The sequence below is a fragment of the Oncorhynchus masou genome, chromosome 24 (genome assembly GCF_036934945.1).
Source record: "Oncorhynchus masou masou isolate Uvic2021 chromosome 24, UVic_Omas_1.1, whole genome shotgun sequence".
In the NCBI taxonomy this organism is placed as follows: domain Eukaryota; kingdom Metazoa; phylum Chordata; class Actinopteri; order Salmoniformes; family Salmonidae; genus Oncorhynchus; species Oncorhynchus masou.
In genome coordinates, this window is record NC_088235.1 from 25341433 (window position 1) to 25369179 (window position 27747).

At 43.3% G+C, this 27747-nt stretch overlaps 1 protein-coding gene across 1 annotated transcript in view; it reads left to right on the forward strand.

Annotated features, from left to right (window-relative positions):
• LOC135511927 (kinesin-like protein KIF19) overlaps positions 1 to 27747 on the forward strand; it is a 101056-nt gene that overhangs the window by 13047 nt on the left and 60262 nt on the right. The window contains exons 3-4 of the mRNA XM_064933449.1: positions 23592 to 23790; positions 26524 to 26660. Of these exons, the coding sequence (XP_064789521.1) occupies positions 23592 to 23790; positions 26524 to 26660 (336 nt within the window). The remainder of the gene's footprint in view (positions 1 to 23591; positions 23791 to 26523; positions 26661 to 27747) is intronic.

The window sequence follows — 27747 nt, forward strand, 5'->3', positions numbered from 1 at the left end:
TTATGTACAGGGTAATAATCACCTAGTTATTTACAAAGTAATAATCACCTAGTTATGTACAGGGTAATAATCACCTAGTTATGTACAGGGTAATAATCACCTAGTTATGTACAGGGTAATAATCACCTAGTTATGTACAGGGTAATAATCACCTAGTTATGTACCAAATCAAATCAAATTTATTTGTCACATACACATGGTTAGCAGATGTTAATGCGAGTGTAGCGAAATGCTTGTGCTTCTAGTTCCGACAATGCAGTAATAACCAACAAGTAATCTAACTAACAATTCCTAAACTACTGTCTTATACACAGTGTAAGGGGATAATGAATATGTACATAAGGATATATGAATGAGTGATGGTACAGAGCAGCATAGGCAAGATACAGTAGATGGTATCGAGTACAGTATATACATATGAGATGAGTATATAAACAAAGTGGCATAGTTAAAGTGGCTAGTGATACATGTATTACATAAGGATGCAGTCGATGATATAGAGTACAGTATATACGTATGCATATGAGATGAATAATGTAGGGTAAGTAACATTATATAAGGTAGCACTGTTTAAAGTGGCTAGTGATATATTTACATCATTTCCCATTCAATTCCCATTATTAAAGTGGCTGGAGTTGAGTCAGTGTCAGTGTGTTGGCAGCAGCCACTCAATGTTAGTGGTGGCTGTTTAATAGTCTGATGGCCTTGAGATAGAAGCTGTTTTTCAGTCTCTCGGTCCCAGCTTTGATGCACCTGTACTGACCTCGCCTTCTGGATGATAGCGGGGTGAACAGGCAGTGGCTCGGGTGGTTGATGTCCTTGATGATCTTTATGGCCTTCCTGTAACATCGGGTGGTGTAGGTGTCCTGGAGGGCAGGTAGTTTGCCCCCGGTGATGCGTTGTGCAGACCTCACTACCCTCTGGAGAGCCTTACGGTTGAGGGCGGAGCAGTTGCCGTACCAGGCGGTGATACAGCCCGCCAGGATGCTCTCGATTGTGCATCTGTAGAAGTTTGTGAGTGCTTTTGGTGACAAGCCGAATTTCTTCAGCCTCCTGAGGTTGAAGAGGCGCTGCTGCGCCTTCTTCACGATGCTGTCTGTGTGAGTGGACCAATTCGGTTTGTCTGTGATGTGTATGCCGAGGAACTTAAAACTTGCTACTCTCTCCACTACTGTTCCATCGATGTGGATAGGGGTGTTCCCTCTGCTGTTTCCTGAAGTCCACAATCATCTCCTTAGTTTTGTTGACGTTGAGTGTGAGGTTATTTTCCTGACACCACACTCCGAGGGCCCTCACCTCCTCCCTGTAGGCCGTCTCGTCGTTGTTGGTAATCAAGCCTACCACTGTTGTGTCGTCCGCAAACTTGATGATTGAGTTGGAGGCATGCGTGGCCACGCAGTCGTGGGTGAACAGGGAGTACAGGAGAGGGCTCAGAACGCACCCTTGTGGGGCCCCAGTGTTGAGGATCAGCGGGGAGGAGATGTTGTTACCTACCCTCACCACCTGGGGGCGGCCCGTCAGGAAGTCCAGTACCCAGTTGCACAGGGCGGGGTCGAGACCCAGGGTCTCGAGCTTGATGACGAGCTTGGAGGGTACTATGGTGTTGAATGCCGAGCTGTAGTCGATGAACAGCATTCTCACATAGGTATTCCTCTTGTCCAGATGGGTTAGGGCAGTGTGCAGTGTGGTTGAGATTGCATCGTCTGTGGACCTATTTGAGCGGTAAGCAAATTGGAGTGGGTCTAGGGTGTCAGGTAGGGTGGAGGTTATATGGTCCTTGACTAGTCTCTCAAAGCACTTCATGATGACGGAAGTGACTGCTACGGGGCGGTAGTCGTTTAGCTCAGTTACCTTAGCTTTCTTGGGAACAGGAACGATGGTGGCCCTCTTGAAGCATGTGGGAACAGCAGACTGATATAGGGATTGATTGAATATGTCCGTAAACACACCAGCCAGCTGGTCTGCACATGCTCTGAGGGCGCGGCTGGGGATGCCGTCTGGGCCTGCAGCCTTGCGAGGGTTAACACGTTTAAATGTTTTACTCACCTCGGCTGCAGTGAAGGAGAGACCGCATTTTTCCGTTGCAGGCAGTGTCAGTGGCACTGTATTGTCCTCAAAGCGGGCAAAAAAGTTACAGGGTAATAATCATCTAGTTATGTACAGGGTAATAATCACCTAGTTATGTACAGGGTAATAATCACCTAGTTATTTACAGGGTAACAATCACCTAGTTATTTACAGGGTAATAATCACCTAGTTATGTACAGGGTAATAATCACCTAGTTATTTACAGGGTAACAATCACCTAGTTATGTACATGGTAATAATCACCTAGTTATGTACAGGGTAATAATCACCTAGTAATGTACAGGGTAATATTCACCTAGTTATTTACAGGGTAATACTCACCTAGTTATGTACAGGGTAATAATCACCTAGTTATGTACAGGGTAATAATCACTTAGTTATGTACAGGGTAATAATCACCTAGTTATGTACAGGGTAATAATCAGCTAGTTATGTACAGGGTAATAATCACCTAGTTATGTACAGGGTAATAATCACCTAGTTATTTACAGGGTAATAATCACCTAGTTATGTACAGGGTAATAATCACCTAGTTATTTACAGGGTAACAATCACCTAGTTATGTACATGGTAATAATCACCTAGTTATGTACAGGGTAATAATCACCTAGTAATGTACATGGTAATAATCACCTAGTTATTTACAGGGTAATAATCACCTAGTTATGTACAGGGTAATAATCACCTAGTTATGTACAGGGTAATAATCACCTAGTTATGTACAGGGTAATAATCACCTAGTTATGTACAGGGTAATAATCACCTAGTTATTTACAGGGTAATAATCACCTAGTTATGTACAGGGTAATAATCACCTAGTTATTTATAGGGTAATAATCACCTAGTTATTTACAGGGTAATAATCACCTAGTTATGTACAGGGTAATAATCACCTAGTTATGTACAGGGTAATAATCACCTAGTTATGTACAGGGTAATAATCACCTAGTTATTATTATTATTATTAAGCTGTTGAGCAAGACTTTCATACAAAAACATAAGTGTATGAGAGTCACTTATGACTGTGTGTGCCATATATTGTGTATTGAAGGCTGCATTTACAAAAGCAGACCACTTCTGATCTTTTTTTCACGCATTGGTCTTTTGACCAATCAGATCTGAAAAATCAGACAATTCTGGAGCCCTATTTTGATTGTCACTATTATTGCTATATTATGCCATCACTGGATGAGGTTGCATATCAAAAATATCTTCAATCATACATTCCTCCTTATATTTATTGAATACCATCTCAGTAGCCAATTACACTTCTTAATAATAATAAACCATTGTGAATTACTTTCATGACTTTATTGGATTATTGCAAATGTTTTATTTGTGTGAATCCACATTTCTATATTTTTTGGGGTGCGGTCAAATCATGGGCTGGTGCTACCAACTGAAAAAGTGAATGGCACCAGGGGAAGGCGTTAGTCTGGAGCCCTGACTATATGTGCTATCAATCAGATCAGCTCTGAAACATATCAGCCTATGTGTAACTTTGTTTGTGTCTGTTTGTATGTGGTTTATTGTGTTGTGTGTGTGTGTGTGGTCTCTCGGCCCTCCGGCCAGTACTGTTACTGTTAAACATCGTCAGTATGGAGCAGTGTGTTCCTTTGAGCTTCCTTCCGACTCCTACACACAAGCCTAAGACCACCATGTGCAATGCCAAATGTCGGCCAGGTGAACGCTACCTGCCCGAATGCATAGTGCCAACTGTAAAGTTTGGTGGATGAGGAATAATGGTCTGGGGCTGTTTGTCATGGTTTATCTAGGCCCCTTAGTCCTGCACAGAGCCCTGACCTCAACCCCAACAAACACCTTTGGGATGAATAGGAACGCCAACTGCGAGCCAGGCCAAATCGCCCAAAATTAGTTCCTGATCTCTCTAATGCTCTTATGGCTCAATGGAAACCAGTCCCCAAAGCAATGTTCCAACATCTAGTGGAAATCCTTCCCAGAAGAGTGGAGGCTGTTGCAGCAGCAAAGGGGGGACCAACTCCATATTAATGACCATGGTTTTGTAATTAGATGTTCGATGAACATACTTTTGGCCATGTAGTGTATTTTGAGTACTTTTGTGAACCAAATGAATCATACAACAGTGACATTTTCTCTAGTGGTCAAGTCCTGTCTGCATTACCACACATAACCCATGTCTACACCATACATTGGTAACTAGAGTCTCTAAAACCAGTTCTGCTGACATGTCTACATTTTCTGTGGAGGCTGTTTATTCACTTAACTTAAAAACCTTTTTTGTCTGACAGTTTCTCTGTGGCAGGCAGTCATGACATGTTTCCTCTGTAAGTCTTTTCCATGGCACAGCCTGGCCCACGGCGTGACCAGCCCTGCTGCTGAGCTGAGCTCTAACCACATGACCAGGAGTAGTAGCTTGGTTATAAGGGTGGTGGTGTACTTAGGTTAAGATTCTACTATTGTCCTGGCCCTGCTCCCATTTTTTTAAGTTATGACAACAATTAGTTTTTAATATCTGTGTTTTTGCATGTACATTGAGTGATTGATTAATCTTATGCTACACAAAGATAAATAACATATATTCTTCTAAACTAATCTAATATTTAATTAGATTTTTTTTACACCTGCAGTCAATGACCAAAAGCACCCACTTTGGCCTCATGGGCAACCTGTTGCATTGATGACAGCTTTGCACACTCTTGGCATTCTCTCGACCAGCTTTTAATTGTTTTATTTATTTAACTTGGCAAGTCAGTTAAGAACAAATTCTTATTTACAATGTTTGCCTAGGATCAGTGGGTTAACTGCCTTGTTCAGGGACAGAACAACAGATCTTTACCTTGTCAGCTCAGGGATTCAATCTAGCAACCTTTCGGTTAATTGCCCAACACTCTAACCACTAGGCTACATGCCACCCCTTCATGAATACATGTCAATTAACAGGTGTGCCTTGTTAAAAGTACATTTTTGGAATTGATTTCATTCTTAATGTGTTTGAGCCAATCAGTTGTGTTTTGACATGGTATGGGTGGTATACAGAAGATAGCCCTATTTGGTAAAAGACCAAGACAACAGTCCATCATTAGTTTAAGACATGAATGTCAGTCAATGCAGAACATTTCAAGAACTTTGAACGTTTCTTCAAATGCAGTCGCAAAAACCATGAAGCGCTATGATGAAACTGGCTCTCATCAGGACCGCCACAGGAAAGGAAGACCCGGAGTTACCTCTGCTGCAAAGGATAAGTTCATGAGAGTTACCAGCCTCAGAAATTGCATCCCAAATAAATGCTTCACAGAGTTCAAGTAACAGACACATCTCAACATTAACTATTCAGAGGTGACTGTGTGAACCAGGCCCTCATGGTTGAATTGCTGCAAGGAAACCACAACTAAAGGACACCAATAAGAAGAAGAGATTTGCTTAGGCCAAGAAACACGAGAAATTGACATTAGACCAGAGTAAATCTGTTCTTTGGTCTGATGAGTCCTAATTTGAGATTTTTGGTTCCAACCGCCGTGTCTTTGTGAGATGCAGAGTAAGTGGACGGATGATCTCCACGTGTGGTTCCCACCGTGAAGCATGGAGGAGGATGTGTGGTGGTGTTCTTTGCTTGTGACATTGTTAGTGATTTATTTAGAATTCAAGGCACATTTAACCAGCATGGCTACCACAGCATTCTGCAGCGATACACCGTTCCATCTGGTTTGCGCTTAGTGACAATGACACAACATACCTCCAGAATGTGTAAGGTCTGTTTGACTAAGAAGGAGAGTGATGGATTGCTGCATCAGATGACCTAGCCTCCACATCACCCAGCCTCAACCCAATTGAGATGGTTTGGGATGAATTGGACTGCAGAGTGAAGGAAAAGGAGCTAACAAGTGCTCAGCATATGTGGGAACGACTTCAAGACTGTTGGAAAATCATTCCAGTCAAGCTGGTTGAGAGAATGCCAAGTGTGTGCAAAGCTGTCATCAAGGCAAAGAGTGGCTACTTTGAAGAATTTGTTGTTGGCTAATAGTTTTTTGTAGGTTTCCACACTACTTTCTTTCCATCTATAGCATTTATTAATATTATTCAGTTCCTTTGGCTTTGAAGCCTCATGATTGAGTATTGCTCTGTTCAAGTTGACTGTGATTTTGCTGTGATCTGATAGGAGTGTCAGTGGGCTGACTGTGAACGCTCTAAGAGACTCTGGGTTGAGGTCAGTGATAAAGTAGTCTACAGTACTACTGCAAAGAGATTAGCTATACAGTGGCAAGAAAAAGTATGTGAATCGTTTTGAATTACCTGGATTTCTGCATAAATTGGTCATCAAATTTGACCTGATCTTCATCTAAGTCACAACAATAGACAAACAGAGTGATTTAAACTAATAAAATACAAATTATTTTTGCCTGTATTGAATACATAATTTAAAGATTCACATTGTAGGTTGGAAAAAGTATGTGAACCCCTAGGCTAATGACTTCTCCAAAAGTGAATTGGAGTCAGGAGTCAGCTAACCTGGAGTCCAATCAATGAGACGAGATTGGAGATGTTGGTTCGAGCTGCCTTGCGGAATAAAAAACACTCACAAAATTTGAGTTTGCTATTCACAAGAAGCATTTCCTAATGTGAACCATGCCTCGAACAAAAGAGATCTCAGAAGACACAAGATTAAGAATTGTTGACTTGAATAAAGCTGGAAAGGGTTACAAAAAGTATCTCTGAAAGCCCTGATGTTCATCAGTCCACGTCTACAAATGGAGAAAGTTCAACACTGTTGCTACTCTCCCTAGGAGTGGCTGTCCTGCAAAGATGACTGCAAGAGCACAGCGCAGAATGCTCAATGAGGTTAAGAAGAATCCTAGAGTGTCAACTTACAGAAATCTCTGGAACATGCTAACATCTCTGTTGACGAGTCTACGATACGTAAAACACAAAACAAGGAAGAACACGGAAGAAGCCACTGCTGTCCAAAAAACCATCGCTGATGTTTTCAAAAGTGCACCTGGATGTTCCAAAATATTCTGTGGACAGATGAAACTACAGTTGAGTTGTTTGGAAGGAACACACAACACTATGTGTGGAGAAAAAAAAGCACAGCACACCAACATCAAAACCTCCTTCCAACTGTAAAGTATGGTGGAGGGAGCATCATGGTTTGGGCCTGCTTTGCTGCCTCAGGGCCTGGACAGCTTGCTATCATTGATGAAATAATGAATTCCCAAGTTTATCAAGACATTTTGCAGGAGAATGTGTCCACCAATTGAAGCTCATCAGAAGTTTTGTGATGCAACAGGACAACAACCCAAAACACAGAAGTAAATCAACAACATAATGGCTTCAACAGAAGAAAATATTAATTCAGGAGTGGCCCAGTCAGAGTCCTGACCTCAACCCGATTGAGATGCTGTGGCATAACCTCAAGAGAGCAGTTCACACCAGACATCCCAAGAATATTGCTGAACTGAAACAGTTTTGTAAAGAGGAACTAAAAAAAAATCCTCCTGACCGTTGTGCAGGTCTGATCTGCAACTACAGAAAACGTTTGGTTGAAGTTATTGCTGCCAAACAAGGGTCAACCAGTTATTAAATCCAAGGGTTCACATACTTTTCCCACCCTGCACTGTGAATGTTTACAAGGTGTGTTCAATAAACACATGAAAACGTATAATTGTTTTGTGTTATTAGTTTAAGCAGACCGTGTTTGTCTATTGTTGTGACCTAGATGAAGATCAGATCAAATTATATGACCAATTTATGCAGAAATCCAGGTATTTACAAAGGCTTCACATACTTTTTCTTTCCACTGTAGGTGTACCTACCATAGGAGTCCCCTCGAAGCGTACCATTGACTATGTACATACCCAGCGTGTGACCGAGCTGCAGGAGTTGTGACCTGGTTATGTTGTCGTAGTTGTGCCTATGGGGGGGGGTAATGCTGTCACCTCCAGGTAGGTGTTTGTTCCCCTGTGTGCTGAGGGTGTCAGGTTATTGTCCAGTTCTGGCATTTAGGTAACCACAGACTAGTACATGTCCCTGGGCCTGGAAATGATTGATTTCCTCCTCTAGGAGGGAGAAGCTGTCTTCATTAACGTTTGGGGATTCTAGTGGAGGGATATACGTAGCACACATTATGACATGTTTCTCTGTGGGGTCATTTCCTTTTGATTTTCTAGCCAAATGTAAAATGTTCCTGTTTTGATTAATTTAATAGAGTGAGTTATGTCTGCTCTATACCAAAATAGCATACCCCCTGAGTCCCCTCCCTTTTTCACACCTGGTAGTTTGGTGGATGGGACTACCAGCTCTCTGTAACCTAGAGGGCAACCAGTGGGTCCGTCATCTCTATACCATGTTTCTTATAGGATGACCATGTCTGTATTTCTTTGATGAAGTCTAGGCAGATGACCTCAGGCCTTTGGATGTTCCAGGATGAGATTGGCTTTGTGTTCCATAAAGTCGCCACTGCTGTTAGTCGTGTGGTTTGGTCTCTCTCAATTCAAATTAAACTCTCTCTCTCTCTCTCTCTCTCTCTCTCTCTCTCTCTCTCTCTCTCTCTCTCTCTCTCTCTCTCTCTCTCTCTCTCTCTCTCTCTCTCTCTCTCTCTCTCTCCTGGCACCTGTAATGTTAGAGTTATATTGAAGAATCACCTTTTATTCTATTCTGTTCTATTGTAGTGGGATTAGGACATAAAATAGGCAGCAGCTGTCTCAGTGAGTAGTTGACTTTTGGTGCTGGTTACACCTGATAGTGGAATGAGGGAGGCACATTAAACCTCACCACACCCAGGCATTGAATTATGAATCTGTGTTACGGTGGTACTGTAGCAGAGCAGAGTGGGCTCCAATCAGCTAGATGACCAAACAGACACCTGCTGCTGTTCCCCTTAATGACTCTAGACCAGCGGGCACTGTTGATTAGAAACCCTGTCAGGCTTAGAGGACTTGGACCAGGGCTCCCCAAGCTACATGGCTTTTGATAGCCTTTAAAAACACCCTTTCAACAAATTGATTTAATATTGTCGTATAAGCAGGCTGTCATTTTGGGACGGGTGATAGTTGAGGACGAGGGCATAAATATTTAAAAGGTTTAGAGTACCTTCACGCTCGCTCTCTCTCTCTCTCTGTAGCCCAGTGTCTGAATCCATGCTGTGGCTGTTTCTTTTGTCAGCAGAGATCGGCGTTGACTCTAGACTGCATCCCAATGTGAAGTGGTTCAACCATGTACAATTCATTGTGGTTCTAGACAGCCACCCTGATTAAAACAGATGAAGAAGATGATTTCCGCATCCCAATTTTTTTTAAATTATTTTACCTTTATTTAACTAGGCAAGTAAGTTAAGAACAAATTCTTATTTTCAATGACGGCCTAGGAACAGTGGGTTAACTGCCTGTTCAGGGGCAGAACGACATATTTGTACCTTGTCAGCTTGGGGGTTTGAACTTCCGGTTACTAGTCCAACACTCTCACCACTAGGCTACGGGTAGCCCTATTCCCCGTATAGGGCCCTATTCCCCGTATAGGGCCCTATTCCCCGTATTTTAATTTTATTTAACCAGGCAAGTCAGTTAAGAACAAATTCTTATTTTCAATGACAGCCTGGGAACAGTGGGTTAACTGCCTGTTCAAGGGCAGAATGACAGATTTGTACCTTGTCAGGGGTTTGAACTCGCAACCTTCCGGTTACTAGTCCAACGCTCTAACCACTAGGCTACCCTGCCGCCCCAGGGCCAATAGGGTTCTGGTCAAAAGTATTGCACTGCATAGGGAAATAGATGCCATTTGGGATGCAGTTGCCATGTTTACTAGAATCATCGATCATGAAATTGCTTTTGGTTTCCACGACCTCTGCAGTCAGCGGTCGGACACAGTGTGTCGATCCATCAGTCTCAGGTCTTGTGTCCTCAGCTCACTAATTTTGACCCATGAATTAGTCAATACTGGAGTCAAGAGAAGAGAAGTAAACTTTCCAGGGCCACAGCCTGGAAGGAGGTCCCATGGAAAATGGGACTCTGCCATCCTCTCTCTTACCCCTCAAACCATACTGGACTGGACTGCAAGTTCTTGCCTTGTATAGTCTTGTCCTGTTGCTCCTGTGGTCTGCAAGTGAGATAGGATTTAGAAGATGGGTGATAAGATAGGAGATATAGGAAAGAAGTTGGAAGATGGGTGATAGGAGATATAAGAAAAGGAGGTAGAAGATGGGTGATAGGATAGGATATATAGGAAAGAAGATGGAAGATGGGTGATAGGATAGGAGATATAAGAAAAGGAGATAGAAGATGGGTGATAGGATAGGAGATATAGGAAAGAAGATGGAAGATGGGTGATAGGATAGGAGATATAGGAAATGTGATAGGAAAGGAGATAGAAGTTCCATTTTGTCTAGACTGGTCTGGCCTTAGCCTTGTCTGATCTCAACTCTCATATTGACAGCTTTCAGTGGTTCAAGTACATATCAGTTGGACTGTGTGCACTGGCATCACACAATGTTATATCAGTTGGACTGTGTGCACTGACATCACACAGTGCTATATCAGTTGGACTGTGTGCACTGGCATCACACAATGCTATATATCAGTTGGACTGTGTGCACTGACATCACGTAATGCTATATCAGTTGGACTGTGTGCACTGACATCACACAATGCTATATCAGTTGGACTGTGTGCACTGACATCACGCAATGCTATATCAGTTGGACTGTGTGCACTGACATCACACAATGCTATATCAGTTGGACTGTGTGCACTGACATCAAACAATGCTATATCAGTTGGATTGGACTGTGTGCACTGACATCACACAGTGCTATATCAGTTGGATTGGACTGTGTGCACTGACATCACACAATGCTATATCAGTTTACCCACTGCTTTGTTAGCTATGTTTTTTAACAGCAAGTTGCAAGGTGGAATATTTAATTTCATTTGGGTTATACATCTTATCTGCTGTTATGGTTTGTTTGTTAAAGGGTTGCTGTGCAACACCTGTCCTACGCCTCAATGACCATGGTAATGGAAATAATTGAGTGGATGTGTGATTGTCTGCCTGTCTTCATCCATTTCAGATCTGTTGTAGTAATGTATGGTGTGTGAGCAACAGCTGTTGTAGTAATGTATGGTGTGTGAGCAACAGCTGTTGTAGTAATGTATGGTGTGTGAGCAATAGCTGTTGTAGTAATGTATGGTGTGTGAGCCAGAGCTGTTGTAGTAATGTATGGTGTGTGAGCCAGAGCTGTTGTAGTAATGTATGGTGTGTGAGCCAGAGCTGTTGTAGTAATGTATGGTGTGTGAGCCAGAGCTGTTGGAGTAATGTATGGTGTGTGAGCCAGAGCTGTTGGAGTAATGTATGGTGTGTGAGCAACAGCTGTTGTAGTAATGTATGGTCTGTGAGCCAGAGCTGTTGTAGTAATGTATGGTCTGTGAGCAACAGCTGTTGTGGTGATGTATGGTCTGTGAGCCAGAGCTGTTGTAGTAATGTATGGTCTGTGAGCAACAGCTGTTGTGGTGATGTATGGTGTGTGAGCCAGAGCTGTTGTAGTAATGTATGGTGTGTGAGCCAGAGCTGTTGTAGTAATGTATGGTGTGTGAGCCAGAGCTGTCGTGGTGATGTATGGTGTGTGAGCCATAGCTGTTGTGGTGATGTATGGTGTGTGAGCCAGAGCTGTAACACCGTTCACAGTTGTTGTTTTTCTGATTTGGTAGAAGAACATTTCCCATGAATGTTTTTTTGGGGCACAAGAGAATAGACAGGGCACCACACTCAACTGGACACACAAACGCACCCCCTTGTCCTAACCTGCAGGTTGCAGCTGACAGGCAATGTTTGACTGTCAATGTTTGACTTAAAATCAATGCTACAGGTCATTCTTAAATTAACGCTACAGGTTGTCCTTAAAATCAACGCTACAGGTCATCCTTAAAATCAACGCTACAGGTCGTTCTTAAATCAACGCTACAGGTCGTTCATTAATCAACACTACAGGTCGTTCTTAAATCAACATTACAGGTCATTCTTAAATCAACACCACAGGTCGCTCTAAAATCAATGCTACAGGTTGTCTTTAAAATCAATGCTACAGGTCGTTCTTAAATCAATGCTACAGGTCGTTCTTAAATCAACGCTACAGGTCATTCTTAAATCAACGCTACAGGTCGTCCTTAAAATCAACGCTACAGGTCGTTCTTAAATCAACACAACCGGTCGTTCTTCAAGCAATATTATAGGTCATTGGCCGCCCTGCATTTGTTGCGTAACTCGTTATGCTCTTTCCGTTGGTTCCTCACCTCCAAAGTAAGATCTGGGTAGAAAGACACCCTCGCTCCGTTGTAGTTAAGGGGGAGCTTTTGACTAGCCAGCGTGAGGATGAGATCCCTGGTCTGGGGATAGTGCAGCCGTGTGATGAATGGCCTTGGTGGCGCGTCCTCAGGATGGCCGTTTTGAAGTGTTCACTCTTCAGCAATGCCAGTATCGGCTCCGAGACAAATTCAATGGGTTTCCTTTTCTCAGTGTCCTCCTGGATCTCAAATACTCGCATGTTCTGGCGTCTTGAATGTGACTCGAGCATTTCCAATTGTGCTTTCAGGGTTTTGTCATTTTTGAATGTTGTGCACAGTTTCTCTATGTCCTCTAGCCTGGCCTCGTGATCAACTGTCGTCTGCTCAACCTCATGCACCCTGCCCTTAATTGCCTTCACAGTTTCAGTCAAAGTCTCAATATTCTTTGAGATATTAGCCAGCCTTGTATCCACCTTCTTGCTTAGTGAGTTTATAGCAGCCAGTAGGTCATTTTGATTAGGTTCTGTGGGGAACTCTTTGGAGCTAGCATCTTCAGCTAACTCCTCATGGGTCGGTGATGTTGAAATATCATTCAAATTATCTTGTTTAGCACTCCCTTTTTTGGTGCCTTTTCCCTTTGTCATATTACCAAACAATATTTTAAGTTATAGGTTGTGAGAGGTTGAGATAAATATGAATTTGTTGTCAAATTTAGCGGAGCTCTAGCAAAGCACGTCAACTCCATAGCACGTTCTTTAGCGCCCCCTACAGGTCATTCTTAAATAAATGCTACAGGTCGTCCTTAAAATCAATGCTACAGGTCGTCTTTAAAATCAATGCTGCAGGTCGTTCCTAAATGAACGCTACAGGTCGTTCTTAAATCAACACTACAGGTCGTTCTTAAATCAACACCACAGGTCGCTCTAAAATCAATGCTACAGGTTGTCTTTAAAATCAATGCTACAGGTCGTCTTTAAAATCAATGCTACAGGTCGTCTTTAAAATCAATGCTACAGGTTGTTCTTAAATGAACGCTTCAAGTCGTTCTTAAATCAACACTACAGGTCATTCTTAAATCAACACTACAGGTTGTTCTTAAGTCAACGTTACAGTTCATTCTTAAATCAACATTACAGGTCGTTCTTAAATCAACACTACAGGTCGTTCCCAGATAATGCAGTTTGTCACCTTGTGAACCAACATTATAGGTCGTTCTTAAATCAACATTCTTTAATGAACGCTACAGGTCATCCTTAAAGTCAATGCTACAGGTCGTCATTAAAATCAATGCTACAGGTCGTTCTTAAATGAATGTTACAGATCATTCTTAAATTAACGCTACAGGTCATTCTTAAATTAATACTACAAGTCGTTCTTAAATTAACGCTACAGGCCGTTCTTAGTTTAAATGAACACTACAGGTCGTTCCCAGATAATGCAGTTTGTCACGTTGTTAACCTTCTTGAAGGCGGACCGAGGTCCATGACTCCAGTCCAGGAACTAAAGCTACTTTTGTCTTCTATTCAGGCATCAAGTTATGTACTACTTAGTATGCATGCCCAATATGTTGCTTCATTGTAAGTAGTGTGCAAGTACTGACGTTGGAACAAGTGCATGCCAAGTTTCCCATGCATCTATGCCTGCTGGCACCATGCCACAGGTCTCCGTATCAGCTGCCTTACCCTACAGAAGATGCCATGCCCTGCCAGCAGCAGTCCTACGTTACCGGGTGAGGTGAGGTAACTGGGTAACCACCGGTTAACCTAAGGAACACAGGCAACAGATGCGAGAGGTGTGAAATCATCTTGATTGGCCCTCAAGGGTGTTCCTTAGTATAGGCACACACGTGCTACTGTACTAAACACACTCTCCTGTAAAAACATCCTTGAATGCACACAAGAACCTTGAACAGACGACAGTGCATTCGGAAAGTAAGAAGACCCCTTGACTTTTTCCAACTTTTGTTAGGTTACTGCATTATTAAAAATTGTATGAAATATTTTTTCCCCTCATCAATCTACACACAATTCCCCATAATGACAAAGCAAAAACAGGCTTTTACAAATGTTAGCAAATGTATTAAAAATCTAAAACTGAAATATTACACTTGCATATGGTACCAGTCAAAAGTTTGGACACACCTACTCATTCAAGTTTTTTTTTTTTCATATTTTCTACAATGTAGAATAATAATGAAGACATCAAAACTATGAAATAACACATGGAATCATGTAGTAACCAACAAAGTGTTAAACAAATCAAGATTTATTTTATATTTGAGATTCTTCAAAGTAGCCACCCTTTGCCTTGATGACAGCTTTCCACACTCATGCCATTCTCTCAACCAGCTTCATGAGGTAGTCAGCTGGAATGCATTTAACTTAACATGTGTTCCTTGTTAAACGTTCATTTGTGGAATGTCTTTCCTTTGAGCCAAGGCATTTTAGCCGAACAGTTGTGTTGTGACAAGTTAGGGGTGGTATACAGAAGACATTCCTGTTTTGTAAAATACCAAGTTATGGAAAGAACAGCTCATTATTACTTTAAGACATGAAGGACAGTCAATATGGACATTTTCAAGAACTTTGAAAGTTTCTTCAAGTGTAGTCGCAAAAACCATCAAGCGCTATGATGAAACTGGCTCTCATGAGGATCGCCACAGGAAAGGAAGACCCAGAGTTTCGTCTGCTGCAGAGAATAAGTTCATTAGAGTTACCAGCCTCAGAAATTGCAGCCCAAGTAAATGCTTCACAGAGTCCAAGTAACAGTCACATCACAACATCAACTGTTCAGAGGAGAATGTGTGACTCAGGCCTTCATGCAAGAAAGCACTACTAAAGGAAACCAATAATAAGAAGACACTTGCTTGGGCCAAGAAACACAAGAAATGGACATTAGACCAGTGGAAATCTGTCCTTCGGTCTGATGAGTCCAAATTTGACGTTTTTGGCTCCAACCGCGTGTCTTTGTGAGACGCAGAGTAGGTGAATGGATGATCTCCGCATGTGTGGTTCCCAACGTGAAGCATGGGGGGAAGAGGTGTGATGTGGTGCCGTGCTTTGCTGGTGACACTGTTGGTCATGTATTTAGAATGCAAGGCTCACTTAACCAGCATGGCTACGACAGCATTCTGTAGCGATACACCATCCCGTCAGGTTTGCGATTAGTGGGACTATCATTTGTTTTTCAACAGGACAATGACCCAAAACACCTCCAGGCTGTATAAGGACTATTTGACCAAGACGGAGAGTGATGGATTGCTGCATTAGATGACCTGGCCTCCACAATCACCGACCTCAACCCAATTCAGGTGGTATGGGATGAGATGTACCGCTGAGTGAAGGAAAAGCAGCATATGTGTGATCTCCTTCAGGACTTTTGGATAATCATTCCAGGTGAAGCTGGTGGAGAGAATTACAAGAGTGTGCAGAGCTGTCATCATGGCATAGGATGGCTACTTTGAAGAATATTATTTTGGTTTGTTTAACACTTTTTTTGTTTACTACATGATTCCATATGTGTTATTTCATAGTTTTGATGTATTTTATTCTAAATTTTAGAAAATAGTAAAAATAAAGAAAAACCCTGAATGACTAGGTGTGTCCACACTTTTGATTGCTACTTTAATTATTCAGACCCTTCAGTCAGTACTTTGTTGAAGCACCTTTGGCAGTGTTTGCAGTCAAGTGTCTTCTTGGGTATGATGCTACAAGGTTGGCACACCGGTATTTTGGGAGTTTCTCCCATTCTTCTCTGCAAATCCTCTCAAGCTCTGTCAAGTTGGATGTGGAGTGTCGCTGCACAGTTATTTTCAGGTCACTCCAGAGATGTTCGATCGGGTTCATGTCTGGGCTCTGGCTGGGCCACTCAACGACATTCAGAGACTTGTCCCTAAGCCACTCCTGAATTGTGTTGGCCATGTACTTAGGGTTGTTGTCCTGTTGGAAAGTGAACCTTCGCCCCAGTCTTAGGTCCTGAATGCTCTGGAGCAGGTTTTCATCAAGGATCTCTAGACCAGAGAATCTTCTTTCTTATGGTCTGAGAGTCATTTAGGTGCCTTTTGATGAAGTCTAAGCGGGCTGTCATGTGCCTTTTACTGAGGAGTGGCTTTTGTCTGGCCACTATACCATAAAGGCCTAATTAAGTGGAGTGCTATTAAGATGGTTGTCCTTCTGGAAGGTTCTCCCATCTTCACAGAGGATCTCTGGAGCTCTGTCAGAGTGACCATGAGGTCCTTCTCCCCGATTGCAGAGTGTGGCCGGGTGGCTAGATCCACGAAGAGTCTTGGTGGTTCCAAACTTCTTCCATATCTTAACGTGTTCACGGTACAGGTTCCCCAAGGGCACCCCCCCCCCGCTCAACTCAAAAGGTGGCGCACAGAATGCAAAAATATTCTTTGAAATATTTAACCTCCACACATTAACAAGTCCAATAGCTCAAATGAAAGATAAACACCTTGTTCATCTACCCAGCGAGTCAGATTTCTAAAATGTTTTACGGCGAAAACATAGCACATATTTATGTCAAACCACCACAAAGACACAGACGATATACAGCCATTTTGCCGAACAAAAGATGCAATCACAAACGCAGGATGAAAAGAAAAATAATTCACTAACCTTTTGAAAATCTTCATCAGATGACAATAATATGACATGTTACACAGTACATTTATGTTTTTTTCAATAATATGCAATTTATATCCATAAATCTCTGTTTACATTGACGCCATGTTCAGAAAATCCTCAAAAATGTCCGGAGAAATTATAGAAAGCTCCGCCAGATAACAGAAATACACATCATAAACTTTGACTAAATATACATGTTCTACATATAGTTAGAAAGATACACTGCTTCTTAATGCAACCGCTTTGTCACTATGCAATAATCTGAGGCGGCGCTCAGACGTAAGCAATATTTCTCCGCTATGTTGGAGTCAACAGAAATACAAAATTACAACATAAATATTCCCTTACCTTTGATGGTCTTCGATCAGAATGTAGTGGGAGGAGTCATACTTACCCAATACATCGTTTTGTTTCAAGTCGTGTGTCTTTGTATTAGCATATGCTACCACTTTCAGCTGAAATGCATCCAAAATGACTTCTGGTCCCGAACAGTTGAACAGCGCATCAAAACTTCAAAATTACATATTATATGTCGACTAAACTGGTCAAACTAAGTGCAGAATCAAGCTTTAGGATGTTATAAACGTACAAAACAATTGGCGATTCAACCAGACAAAAGCAATTCTTCTCTCTGGAACAGAGGAATGACTGTGTACAATTCGCGCCCTAACGCGCATGTATTTTCTCGCGACACCCACTATTTTGCCTCCCAAAGGGTAAAAGCTCGCGGGATTTGCACAATTAAACGCTCTACTCAATGAGGACATCTAGTGGAAGACATATAAAGTGTTTCCAGATCCATAGCTGGTTGGGAAGGCTGGGGGCGATGACGTCAAATTTGGCCCAACTTTCATGTTTCCAAAACTAGTTTGGGAGATTGGCTGCCCTGTGAGTTCTGCTATACTTACAGACATAATTCAAACGGTTTTAGAAGCTTTAGATTGTTTTCTGTCCAATAATTATTATTATATGCATATATTAGCAATTTTGGACAGATTTACTATGGGCACTATCGGCACGCAATTCATCCAAAGGGGGCAGTATTGTCCCGAGCCTTAACAGGATAAAGGGAACATTTTGACATTCGCCATATGGTTAGTGAGAAAGTCCATATTGCAAATGTATGGTCCCTTACTAGACGTCCAAAAACGTTTGTAAAATTTGCGGATGGCGTCGGGCCGTGCGGCAGGGCCGGATCTACCGGGAAGTCATCAAACGAACTCTCTCGGACATTCGGTTTCCGTTTTATAAAATAATCAGATTTTGGTCATTTTTCCACTGTCACGATAAATCCCACAAGAGGGCGAATGGAATCATATTGCAAATGTACAAAACATCACGAATCACGACGTGGCCTTATCTCCAAAACGGAAAAGACTTCGAAGACGAAACTTGGTGAGCGTAGGTTTGGCATAATGGGCAGTTGGCCCCGAACAAGATGGTGTCTAGGCCTCAACGGTTTTTGAGTTATGGCAATTTTTCTGGGATTAAAGCTCCGAAATGAAAATAGACCAATAATTTTTCTGCTTCACGTCAAAATAAAGGAACCTACGGTGTCAATAAAAAAGAACTAGACATTTATCTATCGACGTTTAAGAGAAATCGTACAATGTCAAATTGGTGATGTTCAAAAATAGTTGTTTTAAACATTTACAGATCCAGTTGCAGGGTGTTCATATGAATCTTTTTAAAGTGTGCTGCGGAGCTCTGCGAGATTTCTGTGATTTTCTGTGATTTTCTGAAATAACACACACTCACTAAACTCTCCGTAAATAACTCAGTTCTTAACGTAAAGACTTAAAACTCAGGATTCTGTAAAGGCATACCCCAATCAGGATATGAGTTTACTTATAGCTTCCTGTGCCAACCGGAAGTGCCTTAAATGGTGTCATAGTGGCTGTTTTGAAGGGTTAAAATGGTCAGACCTTTTCAAAACTTCATATGTGTGATTAGGCAACCCCCATGAACTGTAAATCAGTCATGACTCACGTAAAATTTGAAAGAAAAACTAAGTCACACACACACACAGCTTGGCAGGAGGGACCCATTGGGGTGCGTAGAGACAGACAGTGCCTGCAGGTCGATAGTGTGTGGTGAGTTACGTGGCTCTAGAAGGTTCTCGGACCGAGAAACAGCCTCGTACATTTGCAATAACTTCAATTCATTTTTGCATCACGAAAATGACGACATTTAGAAATGTCCCAGAGTCGGAAGACTATGTGCATTACGACCGCCTCGGCCCGTATAGACGGACCCCAACGTTTCTGTCCGATAGCTCATTCAAGGACCCCCGTAGCAAGGCATGGAAAAAAGTGGATTTTCAGCACCAATTAGGATCTTGCTCGGGCACCAAATGACCTATCAAGCCGAAACTTGGGATTCGGGGTCGCCTCAGCTAGGCCTACACATAACATCAGAACTGGACCCGCAGCTGGAACGTAACTACGTGTTTTTTTACGTTTTATTATGGTTTGAACAGAAGGTGTTGTGAATTTTGGGCCAGCTCCATAGTATGTGATAGTTGGCTTCTAAACGAGTTGGAAAAAGTGGGTTTGGTGTCAGTTTGTATCAGTTTGGTGTCAGAATGATATCTAATTGACTGATGGACGGTGACTTGCTGGTGACTATTGTCCATTTGCAATATGTTTAAACTGTGAGGTACCATCACCAAAGTGACATTCTGAAATCAACCCTAACGAGCGATGGAAAGGAACAACTATCAATTAAGGATGGTAGACATTGCGTACCAGCTGTTATTGACAAAAAGACACACACCCCCACACCTCATCTTGCCAGATGTAGCTTCTCTGTTCTGCCGGTGCATTGAAAAACCCTCCAGGTCGATATTGTCCGTGTCTTCATTCAGCCTGATCTGGCAGTATATCTTTCTCGTCACTCGTTAAAGGAAAAAGCTTCTTCCAGTCCATGGTGAGTAATCCCAGTTCTGATGTCCAGAAGTTATTTTCGGTCAGAAAAGATGGTAGCAGCAACATTATGTACAAAATAAGTTAATAAACAAGTTACAAACAACGCAAACAAATGAACAAAATAGCATAATTGATTACGGGCATGTAAAACGTCAGCATCCTCTTCGGCGCCATTTTAACAACTGTATAGTTGGATGAGGAACATTTTTTTTATTCAATTTAATCAATTTAAGAATAAGGCTGTAATGTAACAAAATGTGGAAAAAGTCAAGGGGTCTGAATACTTTCTTAATGGACTGTATATGCTCACTGATGCCTACTGAAACACACACGGACACAGGGACACATGGACACAGCCGTGCCTGTCATCTACTGTAGTAAGTGGCTGCCAGCCTTTCTGACCTCTGACCTCAACAGAGTAGAGTAGAGCAGGGCTCTCAGACAGATAGTCAGGTTGAAGTTCATCAAAGCCAGAGCCATCTCTCTATCCCTTCTGTCATATCCACTCTACACACATACACACACACAATATTTCTTAGTTTTGTCACGTTGTTGGTGAGAACACCAGACTGACGCAGGTCTGTAAGTTACTCAGTATCCCTGATCCTGGCTAGAGGGAAGGTTTACAATACTGTGTTTCCTGAGAAATGTGATCATAGAGAGGACGTCAGGAAAGTGTGCTGCAGGAAAGTGTGCTGCTGGGGGAAGAGTAGGAAGGAGAGAGGGAGATATAGAGAGATAGAAGGGAAGGGAAGCTGCTACGGTGTCACCAGCCCAAATACATCTGATTACTGGCTCTTCTCTGAGGCAGCTGACTGTCCCTCATTCTCCCTTCTCCTCTCTTCTCTCTCTTACTCCTCTCCTCTCTCTTTTACCTCCACCTCTCTTACCTCTCTCTTGCCCCTCTCTCTTTCTCCTGTCTCTCTTTCCCCCCTCTCTTGCCTCTCAATTCAATTCAAGGGGCTTTATTGGCATGGGAAACATGTGTTAACATTGCCAAAGCAAGTGAGGTTGATAATATACAAAAGTGAAATAAACAACTCTCCCTCTCTCTTTCTCCTCTCTTCCCCGCCTCTTTCCTCTCTCTCCCTCTCTCCTTCTCCTCTACCACCCCCTCTTACCTCAATCCTCTCCTCTGTTTGCTGATTACAGCTGGGTGTGTGTTTTGTTCTGTCTCTGTAATTGTATGCTTTTAAAAGTCAGATTTCTCCTCTTGAATTTAAACCAAGAGGCTTCAAAGTGAGAGGCTCCATTACTGAGGAGTTATCAAACAGGGCTGTGATGTGGATACTAGACCAGATCCAGACCATTCAGACACACACACAACATACACACACTGTCCTGAACCTGAAGGCTGTCTCCAGCCCCTCAGAGCTGGACATGAACAAAACAGACCATTTCAAACCTGAATGCACGCCTACTACAAAATCCAGTAGCCCTGAAGTCTACTCAAAAAAGAGATATGTTTTAATATTCACCACAGTGTCCAACTGACTCCTGAGCTTTGACTCACTCCTCTGCTGGCGAACAAAGGTCTGGGGAGCTGGCTAGGTCTCCCAGACGACACCTTAGAGAAGTGAATAATGTTCACAATCCTGTCTAAGTGTTTCCCCTGGCTGTAATGGAATGAGTTCTCTTCATTATTACAGCCATTACATTCTAACACCATGCCACTGTGCTGTGCCCCTTTGACGTGCCACTGTGCTGTGCCCCTTTGACGTGCCACTGTGCGGTGCCCCTGTAATTTGCCCCTGTGATTTGCCCCAATGATGTGCCACTGTGATGTGCCCCTGTGATGTGCTTCTGTGATGTGTCCCTGTGATGTGCCCCTGTGATGTGCTTCTGTGATGTGCTTCTGTTATGTGCCCCTGTGATGTGCTTCTGTTATGTGCCCCTGTTATGTGCCCCTATGATGTGCCCCTGTGATGTGTCCCTGTGATGTGTCCCTGTGATGTGCCCCTGTGATGTGCCCCTGTGATGTGCCCCTGTGATGTGTCCCTGTGATGTGCCCCTGTGATGTGTCCCTGTGATGTGCCCCTGTGATGTGCCCCTGTGATGTGTCCCTGTGATGTGTCCCTGTGATGTGCCCCTGTTATGTGCCCCTGTGATGTGCCCATGTGATGTGCCCCTGTGATGTGCTTCTGTGCTGTGTCCCTGTGATGTGCTTCTGTGATGTGCCCCTGTGATGTGCCCCTGTGATGTGCCCCTGTGATGTGCTTCTGTGATGTGCCCCTGTGATGTGCCCCTGTGATGTGCTTCTGTGCTGTGTCCCTGTGATGTGCCCCTGTGATGTGCCCCTGTTATGTGCCCCTGTGATGTGCCCCTGTTATGTGCCCCTGTGATGTTCCCCTGTGATGTTCCCCTGTGATGTTCCCCTGTGATGTGCCCCTGTGATGTGCCCCTGTTATGTGTCCCTGTGATGTGCCCCTGTGGTGTGCCCCTGTGATGTGTCCCTGTGATGTGCCCCTGTGATGTGCCCCTGTGATGTGCTTCTGTGCTGTGTCCCTGTGATGTGCTTCTGTTATGTGCCCCTGTGATGTGCCCCTATGATGTGCCCCTGTGATGTGCTTCTGTTATGTGCTTCTGTGATGTGCCCCTGTAGATGGATTCTGAAATCTTAGATTTTTAAGTAGCCAATGTCACTAGGTGAGTGGATGGTAGCAATTAGACACTTCAAACTTATCAATAGTGGTTACCTTGAATGAATGAATACTGATCTGAAGAGTTGACGTAGCAATCCTTTGTATCTTGTTTGGTGTTTCTTGCATTGGTATGATTGTGGTTAGAACCGTGAGTTCTTCCACCATGCACACATACACTATACTTTCAAACAGCATATGTGTGTTTGTAGATTCCCTGATGTGTTCACCATTTATCTACCCTTGGTGGTCTGGAGTGTACACCCAAATGTGCTCCAACACCATATATACTGTAGTGCACTTCTTTAGACCAGGGTCATATGAGTGCACTAGAGAATAGAAGGAATTGGGATGCAGTGTGTGTGTGGAGGGGCACTGTGGCACTCAGGGCTCAACCCAACAGGAGGGCCCCTGGGCCCTTTGTGTCTCCAGCTACAGATGGATTAAAGGCCCTGGTTAAATCTTCAGACCCCTCCTCTAGCTGCTGCTGTGCCCATCAGTTTCTCTTCACCACTTGAATTACCTGCACAGAGCTGGGTAACTGTCAGCCATTACGGTGCAGACAGTCATACTGTGGCAGATGGCAGCAGGAGTGAATGAGGAGTGTAGTGGGCCTCTGGGGTAATAGCAGTCATTCTCTACTGACAGATTCATTCAGATGATTTGACCTTCGAATGTGTATTTTAAAACAAAAAGTATTTTTATATGTTATGCAATGATGTTTCTCTAGTGTGATGACTAATCATTCAAATGTCCCTTTCTCTCTCTTTTCATCCTTCTCTGCCCCTCTCCTTCCTCCATCCTTCCTCCACACTCCCCTTCCTCCCTTGTCCCCCTTCTCCCTTGCTCCCTCCCTCCTCCTCCTCCTGCTCCCTCCCTTCTCCTCTTGCCTCCTCCCTTCTCCCCTCTCCCCCTCGTTACCTACCCCTCTCTCCTCCCTCCCTCCCTTTACACCCTTCTCCCTCCTCCATCCATTCTCCCCCATCCCTCCATCTCCCTCCCACCTCCTCTCCCTTCTTCCTTCCTTCCTTCCTCCCCCCTCCTCCCTCCCTGCTATAGATGGTTGTTCTGATGAACCCCATGGAGGATCCAGATAATATCCTGCGTGCTAACCGTTCCCGGGAGAAGACCTATATGTTCGACGTTGCATTTGACTGCTCAGCCAACCAGGAAGAGGTGTACAGAGCCACGACCAAAGGCCTGATCGAAGGCCTCATATCCGGCTACAACGCCACTGTTTTTGCCTACGGACCCACAGGTTTGTCATAGCTGCCCTATCCTCTATTCTAATTGCGGGTGTGTATGTGTGTCCTCTGTCCCTGTGTGTGTTGTCCTCAGGGCTGGTCTAAGCCTTTATTTACCACCCACTGGGCACCAGGGCTAGTCTAAGCCTACATCTACCATCCACTGGGCGGCAGGGTAGAACTAAGCCTCTATCTACCACCCACTGGGCGGCAGGGTAGAACTAAGCCTCTATCTACCACCCACTGGGCGGCAGGGTAGAACTAAGCCTCTATCTACCACCCACTGGGCGGCAGGGTAGAACTAAGCCTCTATCTACCACCCACTGGGCGGCAGGGTAGAATTAAGCCTCTATCGACCATCCACTGGGCGGCAGGGTAGAACTAAGCCTCTATCTACCACCCACTGGGCGGCAGGGTAGAACTAAGCCTCTATCTACCACCCACTGGGCGGCAGGGGAGAACTAAGCCTCTATTTACCACCCACTGGGCACCAGGGGAGAACTAAGCCTCTATCGACCAAACAATGGGCGGCAGGGGAGAACAATACCCAGGAAATAACCAGTCTGGGGATTGATGATCCTGACCACATGCCTTTTAATCCACGGTTATCTCTTGTTATGTATTTATCTAATTTCAGCAGTATGATCAAACTCATAATCATGTAGTACGATCTTCCTTTTCCACTGTTTGATTAATGTGGTGGTTCTAGATTATAATTAGTCTGATATGTTACCATGGGAACTGGGAATAGGTGTTGCATGCTTTCTCTCATTTCGCTTTTAATGGGAAGACAGGAAATGATGTCATAGGTTGTACCAGACTGCTGAGATGCAGGGCTCAGACAGACAGTTAGACATCTTCCCCTCCATCCCTTCCTCCTTCCCTCCTTCCTTTCTTACTCCTGTCTGTCTTTCCCTGTAGACTCACTGTTCTTAATCTCTGCTTGAATTAAACTAATTAAACTCAGTGTGTCAGAGCCTTGTTGTCCAAAACTGAATTAAGACCTGTTGTGACCTGTCCTCCTCGACCAAAACAGGCATGGTATCAGGAAATAAAGGTTGACTGGGGTTAAGCTTTCAACAAGAAGGCCTTTTAATGTTGAGTTTAAAAGTTGTGTGCACACATCCAGCTACTGAATGCGTGACAAATTCCTGTACAAGGTCAAATAAATGAACTGAACTTAAAAGCTACAATATGCAACAATTTGGGCCATCCAACCAAGTTCTCATATAAATATGAGTTCTTGGTCTTTCATTCCCATCTAAGAATCGGAAGATCTGTTCTATGTGTGCTATTTCTTTGCTTCCCAATCTGAAGTTTTGTTTGTGCGTCTTTTGCTTTCTGTTTTGTACACCAGCTTCAAACAGCTGAATATGCTGTTTGGTTATGGAAAATATATAGTACCTACTCGTTCAATGTTTTTTCTTTATTTTTACTCTTTTCTACATTTTTTTCTTTTCTACATATGCTGATACTTGTTGGCTGCTTTTCCTTCACTCTGCAGTCCAACTCATCCCAAACCATCACATTTGGGTTGAGGTCGGGTGATTGTGGAGGCCAGGTCATCTTACGCAGCACTCCATCACTCTCCTTCTTGGTGAAATAGACCTTACACAGCCTGGAGGTGTGTTGGGTCGTTGTCCTGTTGAAAAACAAATGATAGTCCCACTAAGCGCAAACCAGATGGGATGGCGTATCACTGCAGAATTCTGTGGTAGCCATGCTGGTTAAGTGTGCCTTGAATTCTAAATACATCGCAGGCAGTGTCACCAGAAAAGCAGCCCCACACCATCACACCTCCTCCATGCTTCACAGTGGGAACCACGCATGCAGAGATCATCCGTTCACCTACTCTGCGTCTCACAAAGACACGGTGGTTGGAATCAAATATCTCACATTTGGACTCATCAGACCAAAGGGCAGATTTCCGCCAGTCTATTGTCCATTATTGTGTTTCTTGGCCCAAGAAAGTCTCTTCTTCTTATTGGTGTCCTTTAGTAGTGGTTTCTTTGCAGCAATTTGACCATGAAGGCCTGATTCATGCAGTCTCTTCTGAACAGTTGATGTTGAGATGTCTGTTACTTGAACTTTGTGAAGCATTTAATTGGGCTGCCATTTCTGGGGCTGGTAGCTCTAATGAACTTATCCTCTGCAGCAGCGGTAACTCTGTCTCCCTTTCCTGTGGTGGTCCTCATGAGAGCCAGTTTAATCATAGCACTTGATGGTTTTTTGCAACTGCACTTTTCTCTTCAATACTGTGTAAGGCTGTTCAAGGCAGTTCAATGCTGTTCAATGCTTTGCAATGCTCTTCAATGCCGTTCAATGCGTTTCAATGCCATTTAATGCCCTTCAATGACGTTCAATGCCAATCAATGCCGTGCAATTATCTTTAATGCCGTTCAATGCCCTTCAATTTCATGAAATGTTGTTCAATGGTCTTCAATACTCTTCAGTGCTTTTCAATGCCGTTCAATTCCCTTCAATGCTCTTCAATGCCCTTCAATGTCGTTCAGTGCCATTCAATGCTCTTCAATGCTGTTGTTTGGTATTGACACTATTTTTCTCCAACTCAAACTGAAAACTGTGTGTGTGTGTGTGTGTGTGTGTGTGTGTGTGTGTGTGTGTGTGTGTGTGTGTGTGTGTGTGTGTGTGTGTGTGTGTGTGTGTGTGTGTGTGTGCGTGCGTGCGTGCGTGCGTGCGTGCGTGCGTGCGTGCGTGCGTGCGTGCGTGCGTGCGTGCGTGTGTAGGTTGTGGGAAGACCTTCACTATGTTAGGGACGGACAGAGAACCGGGGATCTACGTACACACTCTAAATGACCTGTTCAAAGCCATTGAGGAGACCAGCGATGACATGCAGTACAACATCTTCATGTCATACCTGGAGGTGAGAATACATACGGTCTCTGTTTGCATCCCAGGTTGAACCCTATTTCCTATATAGTGTACAACATTTCAAAAGTAGTACACTATATAGGGAATAGGGTGCTATTTTGGGACACATCCTGTGTTTGTTTCTCTTTGGAATACCCTGGCAACATGTCTAATAAAGAAGGTACAGTGATGCCTAAACGTTGGTGATTTACCCAATATATTACTGGGAGTTATATATATATGACCCAGAAGGCTTTCAGTTCAGCTCTAACTTAGAACCACTGTTTCTCTTTATTGAATGGTTCAGGGTGATAGTCATGTAGATGAAAGTGTCAACAAACTATGACAACCGCTTCTGATAAGACTAAAACAATATAGCGACTGACTGAGGTCAATAGTGGCTGTGTTTGCTGGGAAATAAACAATGATAGACTTGTTTGTAGAGTGGTTTCTTGCGTCTCGTTGGCTGAGAGATTATCGGTGTGGCCATGTGATTGGATAATAAAGTTCTGATAAAAGATAGTGGTCGGTCCGTGCCTGTGCGTCTGTGTGCCTGTGTGTCTGTGTGCCTGTGTGTCTGTGTCTGTGGTCCTGTGTGGACTAGTCAGATATTGACACTGATTGTTATGCTACAAACTACCAACAGAGCTTAAAAAGTTCAGAGAGGCCTGTAATTTTCATCATAGGTAGACTTCAACTATGACAGACATAATGAGAAAAAAAATCCTAAAAATCACATTGTAGGATTTTTTATGAATTTATTTGCAAATTATGGTGGAAAATAAGTATTTGGTCAATAACAAAAGTTAATCTCAATACTTTGTTATATACCCTTTGTTGGCAATGACAGAGGTCAAATGTTTTCTGTAAGTCTTCACAAGGTTTTCACACACTGTTGCTGGTATTTTGGCCCATTCCTCCATGCAGATCTCCTCTAGAGCAGTGATGTTTTGGGGCTGTTGCTGAGCAACACGGACTTTCAACTCCCTCCAAAGATTTTCTATGGGGTTGAGATCTGGAGACTGGCTAGGCCACTCCAGGACCTTGAAATGCTTCTTACGAAGCCACTCCTTCATTGCCCGGGCGGTGTGTTTGGGATC